At 42.8% G+C, this 20825-nt stretch overlaps 1 protein-coding gene across 1 annotated transcript in view; it reads left to right on the top strand.

The window, feature by feature from the left end:
- RAB31 (RAB31, member RAS oncogene family) overlaps positions 1-20825 on the top strand; it is a 128185-nt gene that overhangs the window by 48655 nt on the left and 58705 nt on the right. The window contains exons 2-3 of the mRNA XM_080821974.1: positions 7048-7127; positions 16257-16338. Coding sequence (XP_080678100.1) covers positions 7048-7127; positions 16257-16338 — 162 coding nt within the window. The remainder of the gene's footprint in view (positions 1-7047; positions 7128-16256; positions 16339-20825) is intronic.

Genomic DNA, 20825 nt, shown 5'->3' on the forward strand with positions numbered 1-20825 from the left:
GCTTCTCCCTCTGCCCCTCCCCCTGCTCATGCTTCTCTCTCTTTTTCTCAAGTAAATAAATAAAATCTTTTAAAAAATTCATTTATGCTATTTACATGCTTACAATGTCTCTAAGCATTTTTGTCCCCATGAGGTAGATAGAGAAAAGAGGACTCTCAGACTCGGTGCAGAACCCATCTTTTTCAATACGAGACAATTCAGTTTCCTTTTGTCACATATGTAGTTAGGTTCCCTTTGTAAATTGATTTTGAGACGTTTGTTATAATGCACACCATTGACACGTTTCAAAATAACCATGACAGGGGGAGGGGGGACGGGAGAGGGTGGTGGGGATATGGACATTGGGGAGGGTATGTGCTATGATGAGTGCCGTGAAATGTGTAAACCTGGCGATTCACAGACCTGTACCCCTGGGGATAAAAATACATTATATGTTTATTAAAATAAATTATTAAAAAAAGTAAAAAAAAAAACCATGACAAAGGCACAGCAAAGTTGTTTGTGGGAATGCTCAGGGGCTTTTAATTTATATTGCGTTTTCCTCAAATAATTTTGTGGCGTGCTTTCCTAAATACAGTGAGATGTCTACAGTTGGATTTTCTTGCCTTGCTAGTTGAAATTTTTCCCAGAACGGAGAGGGAAAGCTGAAATTTACTCTGTTTGGACAGTGGTCTCACCCCACCGAAGGAAATCTTGTAGAATGTGTGATAATAAAACAAACACATTATAGATGAAATTTAATCATGTTTTTTGCTTTCATGGCACTTTTGTGTGTGTGTGTGTGTGGTAGTGGTAACTGTGATTTATAAATATCGAACCCTTTTCATTTTGGTGCCAAAGATATTTTGGGCTTGGGGCAAACAGGCCCATTAAGTCTGTAATTCCAATAAGCCTTTAAATGTCATCCAGGAACAAAGTACTTCAGTTCCCCTTTGGAAAGGGTGTTGCAGAGACAGAACCGAGGTAATGCCTGGGAGCTCACCATGGAGCTTACTGGAAGCTCTGGGGGGTGACGTGCAGTGTTTTGACCTTGAGTCCTTAGTCTGGCCAATTGAGGTCCTTCAGAAGCAGTGGCTTGACTGTGTGATTGGGATATTCTGCCCGTTGCTTTGTCATAAATTCCATGCAGAGGAGTGGAATGGGGGTGTGTATCCTCTCCCCCTTAGCCAAAGCTTTTTTAAAAAAAAAGATGGTGGGTTAATATAGAATTGGTGCCACCTTTCTGTGGGGTTTCTTTGGAATTAGGTGCAGACTGCAGAGCTTTGAGGATTGGAATATGCTTGACAGAGCGCATTCATTTAGGTCAACTCCTGTTCTGCTTTCTCTTCTGGGTGGTTCCAGGGTTTGGGGAAGGACAGGTGGTGCCATCAAGGAGTCCTGGCTGGGGTGGCGGAGACCTGGCCAGCTGACACGGGGCGTGGTGGTGAGGCCCTTAGCCAGGCGCCCTATAGCCACAGGAAACGGAAATCATCTCCTGCATGACCTCATCTCTTCAACAGCAGCACACACTTCCTCTAGACGTTTCTTCCCCATGTGCCCTGAAGTAGAACTAATAAGTAGGCACACACAACAGTGCCCTGAATCACTAGTCACTGCTCTCCACCTGTGCCTGCTGTTGTCTCCACAAGGCCATCTTGCGCATGCGGGAGGACATGTCCAGTGTCCTTGAAGAGACCTTTGCTCCACTGGGTCAGACTCTGCAGTGTTCTCAGCTTTCCGTACTTTGGGGTCCAAAGATCAAGCCACTCACCATCCCATGGTTCTGCCTGTGCCTCTCTTTATTGTTTTCCTCCATCCATAAAATCTGGCTGACCTCCACGGTCCTCCAAAATTCCTAACTTAACTCCTTATCAATGTGTAAGCACTTAATACTTTTCAGAAGTGCATAAGGCTCCAAGTCTAAACACTTAAATAAGCAGATGCCTGGAAAAAACCAATAAATTCAAAAAACCTCTTGTCATGTGGGTTCTCTCAGATTCCTAGACCAGAGACAGACGCTGAAATGATCATTTCCATAGTTCACATGATGGGCAAATCATCTTCTTCTTCTTTGACATTTTGGTTGGCATGGAATTGAAGCTTAAGAGATTCCTGTCTGTGCCACAAGTTATTTAATTTATAGTGGTTTTGGGGGGCCATTTCTGATTTCTGTAAATAATACTTCCATTAACTTTTGTGCTTACTATTTTTTTCTTCTTTTAACTACATTCCTAGGAATGGAATTCCTGAGTCTGTGATTCTTGGTCTAGCTTGTCATTTCCTTTCCACAGGAAGCACTTGGCTTATAATGTGCTTCGTGAGTTTGGAGAGGAGGAGACGGTAGAAGCATGTTGACTGTAGGGAAGAGTAAGGCAGCGGTAAAGGATGGTCATTTGTTCTGGGAACACACAGTGCTTGAGTCATACCGATGGTCTGCAGAGCTGGGTTGCAAAGATTTTGAGGTCCTTTTGAGGTTTGATAAAATAATATATTCTCAGCTGATGAGTGATGTCTTCCATGAGAACAGGACGAGGTAGGGGTGGTATATTTGCCTAGGACCTGTCGTTCTTTATGTTGAGAGGCAGGAATACCTCCTTGAAGCCCATCACAGTGTCCACGAGGGAATCAAGGGATGCCTTGTGTTTTATAGGATAGCAGCTGCAAGTCTGTGGTTTGTGATTTCATAATCACAGATTTACGCGTGATTAATAAATGTGACCATTCAAATAGCAGATATGGTCATGTCAGAGTAAGTGGTGGTTCTCAGAGGATTGTGTTCTTAGCCCCAGATAGTGACTTATATGGGAGGCATATCACTGAAGGCATCCATTTGCCTGTGAGTAGATGGAAACGATCGCTGGGCCTCAGCGTGGGTTTGGTGCCAACCACACAAATGAGAATACAATAACACACTGATTACCCCCCAGGGATGATTCTACTGAACTTTCTTACTGGTTTGTGGAATCAGAATTGGTTTTATTCTAGTCTCTCCCCAGTAGCTGGTAGTATGTCTGCCTTTCATTACAGGCAAGACCCCAGCAGATCTCTTTCGAGGACACACGATTCTACAATGAAAGGCAGTGATCCAGGAATACAAATACCCCTTGGGAGTTCTAGAAAACGGACTTTTGGGGGAAGAAATTTACATTTGGCAAGGAGGTTGATTTAACCCCGCGAGCACCTTAAGAGGATCTCACCGGAAGTCAGAAAATTAGGTTCTGACTCGACAAGCCAGCTGTGTGACCCTGAGGAAGTCCCACAGCTTCCTCTTTTGAAAAACTAGGAGCCTGGACAAGATGGACTCTGAGAGTCTCATAATCTTGTGAAACGGAAAAATATCTGCAGAGAGGAGTTTCCTTCCGTCCCTGTAAGCCCACTAAAAATAAAATGGCCTTTTAGAGAACGCTGGGCAGCTGCGCCCCCCCACCCCAACCCCCGTCTTGTCCTCTCTTTCCTCACGGACGACTTTCTTCACTCAGTCGGGCTTTCAGCTTTTCCTGTTTTAACCCTGTATGTTTTAGCGTGCTTGAGGCCTGACTCAGTGGCGCTTCCCTCTTGGGTATGTGTCACCGGGTGAACGGGGTTCCTGCAGGAAGAGGAACCCACAAAGGCGGGAGAGTCAGGAAAAGCGCCTTGTCTCCCGGAGGCAGGCTCCCTCACAATCCTAGAGCAGGACCTTCCCCTGGTGGCCAGTGGGGGAACTGCAGTCGCCCCCTGAGGTTTCTGGAACCGCGCAAAGCCACGGGCCACGGAAGGTGATTTGAAGCAGTTCTTTGTTGAGAATATTGTGTTTTCTGAGACAGACTTAAACTTTGCCTTTACTTTTTTTTTTCTTTTTTTTTCCTGTCACATAGATGACAGAGAAAAAGAGAAACTTCGAGGGGGGAAATGTAAAAAGAAAAGAAACACGGAGCATAATTTGGCTGAAGGGATGAATTGTTCAGTCTAAATTTGAGTAGGCTTGCTGCCTTAACTATTCAGAAAAGCTGGTATTTTAAGCCTGAGTTATCTGTGGAAGATGATGAGTTGAAAGGAATCGTTTCCAGATGGCTTTTGAATTTTTCATTCTCAAGGGCATTTTGAGGGTGGGCCTTGCAGGTTGTGTTTGGCTGTTTTGGGGATCTGGAGCTGGTTGTTCAGAGCAGAGTCCTTGGGTGGGATGAAAGGAGAGACCCAGAATGTGCTTCCTAGAGCAGAGGCACATGGTCTTGCCAAAGCCTGTACCCCAGGGGCCACTCACTCACAGAGAGTAAGAGCCACGGTGCCTACAGGGGAAGGGCCTCTGGGGGCTAGTGTGACCTGGAGGCATTCCGGAGGGCTGATTTTCTCAGCTTGGAAGCAGGGGGAGCCTGGGTGTAAGCTGAAAGGACACTAAAGGGGGCCCAAAAGGGACAAAACTCAGGAGGTGTGGATTTGTCTGCCAAGCCCTGAGCTAACGACCCTGCCCGCCTGTGAGTGTGGTACCCCTTCCTCTAGGCGCCTCTCCCAGCTATGGAAGTGGGGGGCTCTAACATCCTGATGGTCTGGGTTTGCCCACTCTGGGCACAGGGAGGGCAGGGCTTGCTGACCGCCTGCTGGCCCAATGGTCAGTCTGAGAGAGACCATTCGTTCCTGTACTGGGGACGAGAGGCCCCAGAGATGGACGAGACGGGCACTCGCATCAGCCCTGCCTCCCCATCTCAGGATTGGCTTCCGGGGGCGCACAGACGGCAAAGATGAATCGTTTAGCATTTCTTGTGGGAAAATGAACTTGAGAGCTTCTATGGGAGGAGTTGCACGCTATAAGCTCGGTGACATAAAAATGTATAAAAGTACAAATGTGTCCGCGCCCTGCGCACTGGGGCTGTTTGCAGAGAGCAGGTCTCTTTGCAAGAAGATCGTGTTTTCCTTCTCTTCAAGAGTAGGGCAGCACCGTCCTGTGGTTTTCAGGGTCTCTGGGGGTTGCGTGGGCTAAAGGGTGACAAGAGCCACTCATCCGTGGGGCCATGGGGCAGAGGGAGTTCAAAGCAATTGAGATTAGAAGAACCAACTTGTGGGGTTGGGAGGAAATGTGAGGCACATTAGCTGGAATCCATCCTGAAGGTTCGGCTCGGAAATAACAGCGGCATATTGATCTGGAATCCGAGAGCTGGTGTTTTAATTCTGTCGCCATCTCCTTGTACTCCTCACATCCATGTGCACTCTGCAGATAAATGGTCTTTGGTGCTTTTGTTTCATTATGGCTTACAACCAGTGAAGGCCACTTGCGCTGGGATAGGAGACCTGGAGAGTGACGTTCTGACGAGTGTCACCAGCCGGGGCCCCTCTTGCTGCATGTTTGTGGGAACTGTCCTCTAAGCACAGGAGACGGGAAGGAGTAAAAATAATTCCGACTTCCAGTTGGTATTTCAAGTCTCATTTTGTATTTCAGTGTAAAGAAAAGCACATTTCTCTTTTTCAACATTTCCTTCTTGACCTTTAGGCTTTAAACACCTTTAACAGAAGAGAACCACATCACTACTGTTTTCTTCTTGGGCTAACTATGTCTTGTTTCCCGTTTACATATAGATCTCAGAACATCACCCTGATCCTTTACGATGAACATGTATACAGGAGGACGTCTCTGTGTCTCAATTGTCTGTGAATCGTGTGCCTCCTTGCCCAGCCGCCCCTCTTGAAAGAGCAGTGACTGGCAACTGAGGCCAGCTGCTTTGTTCTAGTATGTTCTACTTCCTGGGAAGTCTCCTGACTTTATCTTATAGCTCTTCCTTTGAAATTTCCATTTCTATCATCATATTTTTAATTTCTAAGGTCAATCTTATTCTCTGAATAGTCTTCTAAAATAGCATCCTGCTCTTTTGTGTGTGTGGGTATAAACATGTGGCATTTCTTAGCTGAGCATGTATTTTTGATAGATTAAAATGTGTCCTGAAAGGTCTGTTAGCACTGGGGCTCGTAGACTGGTGCAAGATGGCTTTTCGTTGGGGGAATCCATGTATCAGAATCTGCAGGATTTCCCCTCTTACCCAGAGGGGACTCCCCACTCCTTCTGCCTGGCTTCGCATGGGGCAGTGGGGTCACATGGGTGTTCCCTGACAAGCCTAGCCGTGTCTGATCCAGGTTTCCTGGAGGCTCAGCTTCCAGCTCCTCCTGGAAGGCAGGAGAGTCTGTCCTCTGGTTTTGCGGCCAGGAGCACCAAGGGTGTGTTTTTGTGCAGACTTTCAACAGTTACTGCTGCTTTCAGCCTTGTCTTCCAATTCTTAATATGTTCAGGGTAGATTCTGTGGCACGACTTGTCTTGTTTCTCAGCGGCTCTCCTCCCTGGTGGCCCATAAGTTTCCAACTTCTTCTTTCTCAGTGACCACTAGACCACATGCTTTTCGTTGACATCGCTTGTCTGGTGTCTCGTCTCCTAACTGTCTGACCTTGTGAATTTGTGTCTTTTGTTCCTTAAGCCATTTGACAAAGATGTTTGGAGGGAGTGGATAAAAATGCATGCATTCGATTTCCGACGTATAATGGACCTCTGTCCTAATCAGCTTTAAAGAATTATTTAAAAGAGAGAGCATTGAGATGAGACCTTCATATAATTAAGCAGACCTGGAGGTTACTATGCTCCCATTAGATTCTGAAGAGCAAATGTTAGAAATGCAGAAATTAGAACTCATAAGTCTTATAGGGTGATACCTACAAAAATAGATTATGTAGTTTTTGGGAGCTATGGTTTTGCACAAAACCAGTTCTATCTCTACCAAAGCAATGCAGTGCCTTACCATACTTCTCCTCTAGACCCTTTAAAATTTTTTTTCAAATTTCTGGAGATACATAGATTGTGAACATGTGAATTCTAGGTTAATTATTGTATAGATGTGGGCCATGTTTCTAAAGCTTATTTTTACCCTACTTTTTTCTTTCTACAAAAGCAAAACAATTTCCTTTTAGAAAATACTAGTGAGAGATAGAAGAAAATATCCTCTTCTCCTACTCCCACCAATGAGAAATAACCTCTCCTGTCCTCTTGTTCTACATTTATACTAGGTCAGAACTGACACCCTCGGTCTTCATGGCTGTGTCCTTATTCTTTTCCAGGATACCGGGGTTGGGAAATCCAGCATCGTGTGCCGATTTGTCCAGGATCATTTTGACCACAACATCAGCCCGACCATTGGGTGAGTTCCTGTATGTTCTTCTCTGTCACATTTCTTCCTTCCAAAGCACTCAGAGAGGTCACTTTGTTGCCTGCACCTTCAAGCAGTTTTCACCCCAGCTTGCGAGAATCAATCCCAACTGTAAAGACTTTGACAGAAATGCAGTGACTTCTAGGCAGGATGTCCGGGCTTACTGTCCCTGCCAATAATTCTTTTTTCCTAGCTGACTGTCCTCTTGGGCTTCAGCCTAAGACCATCTCCTTGATCTCCAAGAGCATTACTCTGCAAATCACGTCAGCTTTATTTCCAGATGGAAGATGAGACACAGGACAAATCCCCGAAGGTCCTGCTTTGAGTTGCCTGCCAGTAAGCCTGGAAACATAGTCCACTCACACAGCACAGTTGTCCATAGTCTAGGGGGCAGATGGATTTTCCTTTCTGGATTAATCAAGTGTTAGCATTTCCATTCTTATGCTTGGGGAGGGGAGATAGATTGTTTACTTCTGAGACCCCCAACCTTAGAATATAGGAGCATTTTTCTATTCCATTTTCCCCTTTCTACAGATGCTTTTGCCAGATGTGCTTTGCTGTGCCATTTTGCATGTGCTAACTTTCTCACTCTCTTTGAAACTGGCTGCACTAAATTTTCTCCCTGAAGATATCATGCTCTTTGCAGAGAGCAAATGTTTTGTCTCCTTCAGAAGGGAAAGAATGTGTGTCTGTGTTTTTGGAACACTGTGGGATTGATGAGAGCAGGGGCGATTGTCTCTGTCACTTATAAGTGGAGAAGATTCATAGCAGGGTAAAAGTAGATGCTCCAGCAGTTGGTCGATAGGTCAGTAGTTGGAGTGAGGTAAGTGAGAAAATCCACTACATTTTGTAGTTTAAAATGGCTTAAGAAACACGTTTGTGAAAATATGCACCAAGACCCATGATGTCAAGCTAACAAGTTTGCACAGATGTCAGCAGAGGACACACGATTCCTGGATCAGACACAGGGGAAGTAGTAGTAGTTGGGAGTGTTCTCATTTTGTATTGGTTCCTGGAACACTAATTTCCTGTCAGGTTATGTGAAGAGAATCAGATGAAATGCTATATGCAGTGAGTTGAGTTCTGAGAGAGGACCCCTGAGTTTAGGGAACCCAAATCTTTTATAATGGGAAGTATGCAAGTCTGTGCTTTCCTCTAGAATGAGACCTTGTTTTTCTCTTCCAAGACTATTTGCTATGCAAACATTCTTGAAAACAGTCTGGGAGAAAGACTGTGCCTCTGCTTGCAAGGTGTGCACAATGGGAGAGAGCCGTGGATGTTGGCTCTCAATAGGCACTTCCATGGATTGGGGGCATTTTTTTTTTTAAAGATTTTATTTATTCATCTGAGAGAGAATGAGAGAGAGCATGAGAGGAGGAAGGGTCAGGAGCCCGATGTGGGACTCGATCCTAGGACTCCAGGATCATGACCGAGCCGAAGGCAATTGCTTAACCAACTGAGCCACCCAGGCGCTGACATTTTTTTTTAAAAGATCTTTTTTTTTTTTTTTTTAATTTGAGAGGGGAGAGGGGCAGAGGGAGAGAATCTTAAAGCATACTCCCCGCTGAGCCAAAACCAAGAGTTGGGCACTGAACTGACTGAGCCCTGAGGCTCCTCCTCAGGGACAGATTTATTTATTTATTTATTATTTATTTATTTATTTACTTTGAAAGATTTTGTTTGTTTATTTGGGAGAGAGAGCAAAGCTAGAGAGAGAGAGAGAGCACATGAGCTGGGCGCGGAGGGTTGGAGGGGGAAGGGACAGAGGGAGAGGGAGAAGCAGGCTCCCTGCTGAGCAGGGAGCCCAAGGCGGAGCTTGATCTCAGGATCCTGAGATCATGACCTGAGCTGAAGGCAGACCGTTAACTGACGGAGCCACCCAGGCCCCCCAAAACAGTTTTATAGATGAAATTCTTTTCACTCTTTTCTGTGATGTCCTTGTATTTTTCTTAATTTTTCCTTCTGTGTGTTTAGTAAAAGCGGAACCTCTAAGAGTGATTAAGTCTGAAGAGCTGAGGAGTGGTTTTGGAAAATGGAGGAGACTCTCATCTTCTCCTTTCTAGACTTAAAAATATTCATTTTTAATAACAAATCTGTTTTCCTTTTGTAATGATTTTTCTAAATAAAAAGGCAATGCATGTTCTTACCAAAGATTTAGGAAGCATGACTTTTACACATAGGCACAAGCATTGTTGTGCTTATAAATGGTAGATCATTTGGGTCACAGTATCTTGGGTGAAGCAAGTCATAATGCCAGCTCAGATTCAAGGGAGGAGAAGTAAATCCCCCCTCATGGTGGGAGGGGCAACATTCTGACGGGGATTGGTATGGACCACTGGTATCCATTTTGGGAGACAGTCAAACTCTGTTGACCCTGCTTTGTGTAATAAATGCATTGTGGTGGTTTTGGGTTTTTTTAAAAAATTATGTATTATATGGAAACTCTCTGTACTTTACCCTCACTTTTTTCTATAAACCTAATACTTCTCTTAAAAAGTCTATTAATTAAAACATTATGTATTCATTCCTCAAATTATAAGGCTTATTATGAAAAATTCAGACCATACATAGAAATGTAAAATAAAAATTGAAATCAGAGGATTTTAATAGCTCTCTGATCCCATTTTCTTCAATTTATATTACCAATATTTAGAGTCTAAAGTGCACATTTAACATACTTCTTATAAGTGTTTTCTGTGTCTATGCAGATGAACAAATACATAATTTCTAAAACCAAAAATGATATCACATTCTACCTGACATGGCACAAACATGCATTCTCTATCTTCTGCCTTATTTTTCTTTCATAAATACAAATTTCTTAGAAGACAAAATAAATGGAACACTTACATGTTGTCTATATAGTTCTTTGACAGAGTCAAGATTAAAGTTGAATTTTTCTGATTATAAATTTCATGTTCATTCTTTAAAAAACCACAGAATTTATAAAAATTGGAATCATAGTGCACATACAATTTTTTATCCTCTTTTCTTCTTAATATATTTAGAACATTTTCCTATAATATCACATAATCTTTAGAAACATGATGGAAATACTATTTTCTCTTATTATATATTCATAAAAAATTGAAAATGAAGAAAACTGTGAAGAAAATATAAAAGCCACTCATAATCTGGGGCACCTGGGTGGTTCAGTTGGTTAAATGTCTGCATTGGGCTCAGATCAAGGTTCTGGGGTGCTGGGATGGAGCCCTGTGTGCAGGAGCCTGCTTCTCCTTCTTCCTCCTGCTTGTGTTCTTTCTCTTGCTCTCTCTCTCTCTCTCAAGTAAATAAATAAAATCTTGAAAAAAAAATCTAAGCCATAATTTGCCTTCCGGAGTAGCTACCGTAAATATCTAATACATCTTCTTCCAGTGTTTTTGCTAGATGTACATAAAATCTTTAGTAATTTAACATTATATTATGAATTCCACTTTACTAAATGGTCTTTAAAAACAAGTTTCCCCAGTTTTATGGAGAAATAATTGACATACATCATTGCATAAAAAAGCAGTGATTTGGGGGGCACCTGGGTGGCTCAGTCAGTTAAGCGTCTGACTCTTGGTTTCAGCTCAGGTCATGATCTCAGGGCCATGGGATCGAGCCCTGTATTAGCCTCTGCATTCAGCATGGAGTCTGCTTGTCTCTCTCCCTCTGCTCCTCCCTGCCCCCTCTCTCTCTCTCAAATAAATAAATACATAAAAACTCTAAAAACAAACAATGATTTTTAATGATCGTATTTTCCATTTAAGGCATTGAGGTTATCATTTTTTTTTAACTTTTTTTTTTTAGATTTTATTCATTTATTCAACAGACAGAGATCACAAATAGGCAGAGAGGCAGGCAGAGAGAGGGAGGGGGAAGCAGGCTCCCCACGGAGCAGAGAGCCCGATGCGGGGCTTGATCCCAGGACCCTGAGAGCGTGACCTGAGCCAAAGGCAGAGGCTTAACCCACTGAGCCACCCAGGCACACAACTTTTAAAATAATGTATGATGTATATCCTGGGGCATAAATATTTGCAGGTACCTCTGATTATTTCATTAAGTTAAATTCATAGCAATGGGAATAATTCAGTCAAAGAATATGAACACTCTTAAGGGTCTTGCTGGATATTGCCAAATTGTTTTTTAGAAAGGTTGTCCTTATTTTTCTGTACACTTACCAGCTTTAGGTCTTAAAACATTTTTTTTTGAACATCTTTTTTTTTTTTTAAAGATTTTATTTATTTATTTGTCTCAGAGAGAGAGAGAGCACAGGCAGGCAGAGTGGCAGGCAGAGGCAGAGAGAGAAGCAGGCTCCCTGCTGGACAAGGAGCCCGATGCGGGACTCGATCCCAAGACCCCGGGATCACGACCTGAGCTGAAGGCAGCATCTTAACCAACTGAGCCACCCAGGCATCCCTCTTAAAACATTTTTGTATATGTGATTTTGAATTGCTGTTTTCCGCTAAATTTCAAAGTGAAGTATTTTCTCATACCTTAAAATTTCTTCATAAACATAATATTAAGTGACTGTAAATTCCGGGCTATTTTGCTTTCTACCTACATTCCTCACTTTTCTTCTGGAGTCAAGGTTGAGATGGGCTCTTCCATTCTTATCTGTTGTCCTTTCCTGACATGGTTCAATTGCCCAATTAAAAAACCCACTCAAAATTTACGCTCTCTTATGATTTTGAAGAAAGTGTTCCCACACCCCAGCTTCGGAAAACTAAAGCTAGCAGGAACAAATGCCTTTCTTGGACGGTGTTATATACAGACCGCCGTGCTCATGGTCTAGCTGCTAGGTTTGGTGCGCTGAGACTCTGGCTTAGCCCTGTGTTTTGTTTAGCCTGCCCAGTGCTTTGACATTTTTAAGCCACTAATGAAGAATTAGGAGATTTTTACATAATAAACTTGCATTTCTGTCTCCTTTTAAAAAATCAGTAGACTTGGTATACCGGGTACCCATTCCCACATGGCAGAAACCACTGTCCCTGAGCCCCGGGTGCTGTGTGGGTGGGCGGACTCTCCTTTCCACAGCGCTTCTGCTGTTTACTGTTACTATTATTTTCATCAGTATTAATTTTACACCTAGTCCCCTTGGCTCATTGGTATGGTTGCTGCCTGGTCCTGGAGACATTTGAGTTCAGGCCCCTGGCCCAGGGCCTTTCTCACTCTTAACGCTGCTGGCCCCAAGAGTCAGGGCAGCCGGGTGACTTGCTGAGGCACGCAAGGCCTGTGAGCAGTGAACTGATGACTCCGACCAAGTGAGTCCACTTTCAAAGTCCACCCTTGTTCTTCCCACTGTGATCAAACTACCACCGGGGAAAGGCCATGGGCCGTAAATGTCATTGTTTCAGCATCGAAAGAGTTCATTCTTATCGTCTTCTGTGACTCACAGTGAAAAATCTTGGCTTTGCTATTCGAGCAGATTGTGTTGACATCTTGAACATATATGTGTGTGGATGTGTGTGTGTGTGTGTGTGTGTGTGGATGTGTGTGTCTCCCTTTCTGTTTCGACTTTTACAAGGTAATTGTGTTACTTCTCTGCCAGATTTTGGTTCCCACAGATAATGAAGTCCATTCAGCATTGCCAAGGCTCCCCCCCCCACCCCACCAGTCTGGAAGATAATATAACGAGAAGAAAAGATGCTTGAGCTTCTTAAGATGGAATGCGAGCAAAGCTGTTAAAGAAAAAAAAAACAAAAACCCAACAACCCAACCAACCAAAAGAACAAGGATTGTCAGTCATCATTTCAAATATCAGTAGTCTTTTCTCTAGTGGCAGGAAATGAGGAATAGAAAGGGGTGTGTACATGAGTGTGTGTGTGTGTGTGTGTGTGTGTGTATGTGCGATCAGCATGACAGCTATAACAAAGCTGTTCCTCGAAGCTTACTGTGTGACAAGCAGGAATTTCGCAGATGTCATTCCCTCATTTGATCCTACAACAGCTCCCCCAGATATGCAAAGTAGATATTGGTTCTGTTTCTCAGATGGGGAAACTGAGGGGCTATCTAACAGCTCATTCTACCCTGCTGGAAGAGAGGGAAGGCCTCTGCGTTTTGTTCCTGACTGTGCTGGTAGACTCTTTGACCATGGGCAAGGCAGTCTTTCAGGACTCGGATTTTACCCCCTGATCTGTAGAATGAAGAGGTCGGCCTTGATATTCCATGTTTTTCCCATCTCTAAAAATCTCTGGTCCCAAGATTTTTAAAGGCATGAACTTAGTTTTCTAAGCCTGAGAACTTTTTAAGGGCCCGGTTGGTGTATTATTTATCCCAGTGCCTAGAGTTTATTGAAGAACGAATGAAAATCTGGCTTACATCAAAGTAAAAACAAAACCCAAGGTATTTATGGAAAAATTCTCTAAATAAAGTTAAAGACCAAAGGTTAAACCAGAAAAAAATATTATTTAAAACATACTATTACAAAAGTTATTATAAAATACTCAAGAAGTGAAGAAGAAAAGGAGGAGCACCCCAATGAAAAAGTGGGCAAAGGTCACAAACTAAATATTTACTAAAGAAAAATGCAAGTGAACAGTAAACAGTAAAATGACATTCAAAGTTATAAGAAGCATAAAAAAAAATGGGAATGATGTATCATTTCTCCTTATCCTACTGGAAAAGATTTGAAAGATCAGGATTAGCTGGGGAGAAGGGCATCTCCAACGTTGTCATCATGGGCATGTAGGCTGGTCCCACCCAGTGTGGTATGTCTGTTTCTAAGGAAATAGTTGCACAAGGACAGAAAGATATAAGTACAAAGATATCCATTTAATCATTGTCATAACAGTGGAAAGTAAGTGACCAAAATATCCATCAGTGGGGTAGTAAAGCCATAACATGGTGTAATATGTTTAGTCATTTTAGATGAAGATGTTGATCTATAGTCACATAAATGGAAAGATGTCCATGATAACATCGAGTGGAGGGAAAACAAAATGTATGCAGACTATGATCAATTACGGGTGTAATCATTGTATAAAAATAATTCAGAAGGACATACGCCAACTTATTAGCAGTGATTGTGATTCAGCGATGACGTGACGATTAATTCTATTTCTCCTGTGCTTTCATTTTTTGAGTTTCCTTTTTGTTATGTCCGTCCATTGCTTTTGTAATGGGAAAAATAATAAAGACATTTCCATTTTTGGAATATATTTACTCTTATCAGTGGTCTGTGTATATTTTAAGCGCTTTAAAAGAAATAAAGCATCATGGGACAGTTGTGATTTTGATAATATTGGGTCATATCACTTAGAAAAATACTTAGAATTTCCATTTAGTACAATCGTCATTTGATAAATAAAACTGTTAACTTTTGGCTTTGTGTATGTTTTGAGGAGTGTGTGGGAATTGCAGGAACATATGCTTTTCTACTTGGGACTTGTGTAGTTTGCTTCTTAGTGTTGAGGAAAAGTAGGAGAAGTTGAGGAAACATTACTGGGGTGAGTGCCGAGTGACGTAGGTCTGGGCAGTGTGCTGGACGGGGTGGGTCGGCTGGGCCATAGGAAGCAGGGTAGACAGCCTGACACCTTACCCCTAAAAACTCTGCTTTGTCTCTCCTGAGAATAACATAATGAGGATACCATTATCACACATAGAAAATTAATTTTTAAAAAAGGTTTTTATTTATTTATTTGAAAGACAGAAAGAGAGAGGAGAGAAAAGGTAGGGGAGGAGCAGAGGGAAAGGGACAAGCAGACTACATGCTTAGTGTGGAGCCCAATGAGGGGCTTGATCCCATGACCCTAAGATCATGGCCTGAGCTAAAAGCAAGAGTCAGATGCTTAACCTGACTGAGCCACCCATGCGCCCCTAGAAAAATTAATACTGATTCAATGATAATATCTGACATAAAATCTAAATTTAAATTTCTCCAGTTGTCCTCAAAATGTCTTTTAAAAGTTATTTCCCTCCTAATTCCAGATTCAGCCAAGGGCCATTTGGTTGTTTTATCTCTTTCTTATCTCTTAATTTAGATTCTAGAACAATCTTCCTGCCTTTTGTCTTGTTTGCTTTTCATGACGTTGACTTACTTGAAGGATTTGGGCCAGTTGTCTTGTAGAATGCTCCACATTCTGGAGTTGCCTTATTGGTTTCTTAGGATTACATTCAGGTGAACTGGTTTTGGCCAGAATGCTGCTCAGGGGTTGTATCCGCTTCTTAATTCCATCACGTGAGGAGGCTTCTCACGTCTGGTTGTCCCACTGTTGGGGAGACTCACTACGTTTTCGCAGAAAACAAAAAAAGTCAAGGGTATAAACTTTCCACGTACTGTATCTTTATGTCTTTCATGAACACAAATATTAACAGGAAATATGCAAAAAAAGAAACTATCAAGTGTTTCATTATCTGCTGAAGGTTTCGAATCCTTCTTTTTTTTTTAATGGAGAAAACGTAAATATTTGGTGAACCACCAACTTTTACCCCTGCATGTATAAAAGCAGGGTGGGAATGAGATATGGTATTGCTACTAGTGTTGGGTGCATGGCCTGGGTGCATATGGAAGGCAGTTTTCTGTGTGTCACAGCAAGGCCCACACTGTGACTTGCCCAGAGACTAGCTGCCCTGTCCATTCTTCACTGTTGTAATAATACATTTTTAAAATCTTAGGTTTTATTTTCTTTCCTGAGATTTGGGGCATATTATCTGAGAACAATTGAGCATACTATCTCAGGACCGTGTTTTTGGAAGCCTGGGACTTTGAATGCATTCTTGGCTTTTTATATATATATATTTTTAAGATTTTATTTATTTATTTGACAGAGAGAGATCACAAGTAGGCAGAGAGGCAGGCAGAGAGAGAGGGAAATGCAGGCTTCCTTCTGAGCAGAGAGCCTGATGCGGGGCTCCATCCCAGGACCCTGAGATCATGACCTGAGCCCCGCAAGCGCCCCGCATTCTTGGCTTTTTAAAAACAATTTCCTTCCTTAAGCCTCTATTTGGACTAACAGAATATGAAGAATATTTTCTTTCGGGTGACGGGATTCTGGCAGCCCTTCTTTCCTCTTAGGGGCCCCCCCAGGAGAGACCTTGGGGAGTCTCGCTGAGGCAAGAGGAACTTGGGTGAAACGGGAGTCTTTGTGAAGATTTTAGGGGCGCCTGGTAACGTGGAATGTTGACTCTCTTTTTCAGGGCATCTTTTATGACCAAAACCGTGCCTTGTGGAAATGAGCTTCATAAGTTCCTCATCTGGGACACTGCTGGGCAGGAACGGGTAAGTGTACGGGTTGTTGGCTTTCTAGGGAAAATACTGAGCCCGGTCCCCGAAGGAAGGTTTTTTTTTTTTTGTATTTGGCAAGACACTTCGTTGCAAGTGAGAGGAACCCAGCTTCGGTGATTTAATCAGAAAAGGAAATGTGTTCTTCCACTGTGTGAAAAATGTATGGGGTCGCCCTCTTGAGTCAGGGCCAAGTTCAAGTCCTCCAAATGTATTGTCAGAGGCACCCTGCTCTGTCCCTGTTTCTCTGCTTGCTTCCCTCTAGACTGGCTTCATTTTTAGACAGACTCACATCCTTCTCTTCCCTAAGGGTGGCAAGGATGTCTCCATCTGTGACCCCAGGCCTGCATTCTGCCACCTGAGGAGTCCCACAGACAACAGCACCTCTTTTCTGCAAGTTATGCCCCGTGTCTCATTGCCTGGTTTGGTCACGTGTTCCACTCGTGACCCTGACACTCTGTAGTAGCGTTCAAGGGGGATTTGGCACTCCTATTTGTAGGGCCCAGTAATACACTACCCCTAGAGGTAGGGGCTGCCATCAGCCCCACCTGAGCCATACCAGTGGGAAGTCCCATAGACTTAGTTACCCAAGGAAAATCTGGGTTCTCTTACTGGAAAATGGGACAGTGGACATTGGGTTACCGGAAACATCCAATGACTTGTCTCATTCCTAATTCCTTTGATTTGCTAAAAATGTTGATGGAGAAGATTATTTAAGAAGCTCGTGTTTTTAGATTTTAAAAAGTGAAATGGTTACCAACACAGATTGTCTATAAAGGACAGTGTAAGCACTGGAGTGTGTGTTATCAAAGTTGAAAGGGGCGGTCCAGATAAGTGACAGGGATAACCACTAGCTTGTCTTCCATGGGGACTTCTATCCTGCTCAAAACTTTCATCAGAGAGGGGCGCCTGGGTGGCTCAGTGGGTTAAAGCCTCTGCCTTCGGCTCAGGTCATGATCTCAGGGTCCTGGAATTGAGCCCCACATCGGGCTCTCTGCTCTGCAGGGAGCCTGCTTCCTCCTCTCTCTGCCTGCCTCTCTGCCTACTTGTGATCTCTGTCAAATAAATAAATAAAATCTTAAAAAAAAAAACTTTCGGGGCACCTGGGTGGCTCAGTGGGTTAAAGCCTCTGCCTTTGGCTCAGGTCATGATCTCAGGGTCCTGGGATGGAGCCCCGCATCAGGCTCTCTGCTCAGGAGGGAGCCTGCTTCCCCATCTCTCTCTGCCTGCCTCTTTGTCTACTTGTGATCGCTCCCTCTCTCTGTCAAATAAATAAATAAAATCTTTAAAAAAAAAAAACTTTCATCAGAGCTAACGATTATAGAGTAAACTAGGTTGAGCTTCCCCTTGTCTGATTCAAGCTCACGTGTCACCTTCTCTACTGACCTATCCTATTCAAAGGTCAACACTTGCCCTTTTCCCATCCTTGTTCCACTCACTTCCTTTTTCTCCACAGATCTTACCACCTTGTAATATGCTACTGAATTCCGTTATTGATTATCTATCCCTCAGAGCAAGAGAACCCAGGGTTTGGGATAAAGCATCCTTTTCGTTATCAGCTCCTAACTAGTCAAGTGTGCATTTCTGTAACTTTCATTTTATATAACTCCCTACTCCAGCATTTATAGATTAAGGCTACTAGGGTTTTATAGGTGTCTTTCTCCTTAATCAGGACGAATCTTCTGGCCTGCAAATGCTAACCTCATTAGAACGTCTTCTGTTTCGCTGCTAAGTTGGGAGCACAGATTTGCACACACGAAGTCGCTACCTAGAGCACCTCTTTAACTGTTAGTCCGCTGTGCCTGCTGACCTCTGAAATGAGAGGACGGTTGCTAGGAGAAAATGTCTACTCAGGGATCTCGTCTTTACATAGCTTCCTTTTTATCTACTATGTACGTATATTTGTAGTATGTAGATCTGCTAGGGTTTGGGGGTTTGGGGTTTGGTGTTTTGGTTATTAATTTAAACTTAAGCAGAGAAGCTTTCTTGCTCCCATTTTTACTTTTGGCCATGAAGTAGCTGCTTTTGCAGCCACTTTTAATGAGTGTCAGTCAATTTTACCAAAAGTCTTAGCCGTACTACTGCTTCTACTATTGGTGGGTATTTCCCAAGGGCTAGCTACATTCCATGCACTGTTCACATGCCTCCCATGTACTAACAAACACCCTTGGTCCTCTCGCAGCACACTGAAGTGGGGACTATTTTATCCCTCTTTATACGTGAAGTCATAGAGGGACAGAGAGGTTAAATCACTTGTTCAAGGTCACACAGCCCATTAGGTGGAAAGCTGAAATCTGGATCCAGCAGTCTGGGTCCTGAGCTTTGCTTTGTAGTTTTGTTCTGCTTGAGAAATCACACAAAAGCCATGCAGCCGAGAGTAAAATTATCCAAAAATCCCACCACCCAGATATCTCCACTGTTTTTTAAACTTAGTTTTTACATTGAAGGATAATTGACATACAATGTTAGCTTCAGGTGTACATTGTAGTGATTTGATATTCTTATCCATTATGAAATGATCCCCGCAATAAGTCTAGTTTCCACTATTGACATTAGTGACCATTCTGCAGCTCTCTCACTATGCGTGTGTTGCTAACTTCATATCAAAGTGCTCAGGGTTCTTCTTCTTCTTCTTTTTTTTTTAAGATTTTATTTATTTATTTGTCAGAGAGAGAGAGAGAGAGAGAGAGAGCGCAAGCGCACAAGCAGGCAGAGACAGAGAGAGAAGCAGGCTCCCTGCTGAGCAAGGAGCCCAGTGCGGGACTTGATCCCAGGACCCTGGGATCATGACCCGAGCCGAGGCAGCGGTTTAACCCACTGGGCCACCCAGGCATCCCAAAGCCCTCAGCGTTCTTTATAACCTGTGGTTTTCACTTGGTAATAACAGTGTTCCTGAAGAGAGATTTCTGTATAAGCTAAACAGAGTATTTGACATGTCTTTACCTATTCTGTTATAATTCAAGTAGGTGACCGCTTTTGATGAAATTTGGTTCTCTAAAGTGACTACTATAGTTTGTAGCTTGCTCTCTGACCATCTCAAAGCAGAACAGCAATAGAAAACCTTCTGTATGACCAGATTTCTAATTATTCTAATTGCTTTTCCTAAAATTTGACGATTGGAGATGATAGACATCTGTGCCTATATTGCAATGTATGTAATTTTTAAAACCTTAGTATTATATATGTTATTATATTATATGTATTATATTATATACTATATATTGTGTTACTGTATCAGAGTTACATATATTATTACTAGTATCTATTATTGTAATTATTAGTATTATGTGTGTAAGGCCAAGTCTACACTCGTGCTTCAGGGAGGAGGGACTGACTTTTGGATGATAACTTCAGGGGGATGCTTTTTAGAATTTAGATTTGTGGAAAGCACGTGAGAAATGCCTGCACAACCTTTGTGGTCATCGAACCCTCTAACCCTCGAAGGCCTGATTTAGTTATCCTCAGGCCGTCCTTGTCTGCTGTCCCTCCATGCGGTCTCACATCTCTCCAGTGATGGCAATTTCTCAGCCGTGCTGGTGGCTTGTTGCTGGATTTAATCGTGCTTGTAATGACGTTGCCTAATGTTGGAGCTAAAAATACCTTCCCGGCTGCTGCGTGTGCCTTATGCTATTTGTTCTGTCTCATTAATTGTTGGAGTCCAGTGTGCTCCATTATCCCTCCATATCCTTGTAGAAATTGGCTCCTGTACTTCCCAGTCTTCACAATTTTAAACAAACAAAATCTCCTTGGATTTATGATTTGATAAGATGAAGACATCGATTCTGTGTCCTCAAAGGGAGATAATGCTCAGTGCAGTGCTTTGCATGTGTTAATTACTCAGTATTTGTTTATTTGTGGAACTATCGAAACACTTCTGCCTAGCATACACGATATTAATTCTGGACTACATTTGTGGCACAAATTCATAGTCTTGAAAAATCACTCTTCCATCTGAGTACGGGAAATATAAAAGGAGCCCTCTCTCTCTTCCTCCCTCTCTCGTAGAAGAGAGTGTTCGTTCTTGATATGCTGTCTTAATTATGCGTTTCATTCAACTATATATGGTGGACATCCTGTGATCCTTTCAATGGCAAATGGTAATCCATAAACCACCTCTGTAAAAAAGTGTTTTCAGATTTAACCATTTTCAATTAACCAAGTGATTGTTGAATCCAATTTTTTAGGAGCTTACCGTTTTCGAGATTTGTATATTCAGTTTTTTGCTGTCAAGACGGGTGGAGTGGGGGCACGAGTGCCATTGGAGTGCCCATGTTGTAGTGTTGGTGTGGGCTTTTGGGGGTGTTTATCCTGTCCTCTTGGAATGAGTTGTTGTGCTGGTTTCTGCTTTGTGATCTGTGAGGAGAACTCAGCAGTAGGTCAGCAGATGACTCCTGTGAGCTCAGAGGGGCTCAAAATGGTCCCAGGGGAGAGAAAGGAATTTATCTGCCCAGTTTTGTCCTCCTGTCTCCCACTGATCAAGGTTT

Source organism: Martes martes (genome assembly GCF_963455335.1).
Source record: "Martes martes genome assembly, chromosome: 13".
NCBI classification, from domain to species: Eukaryota; Metazoa; Chordata; class Mammalia; order Carnivora; family Mustelidae; genus Martes; species Martes martes.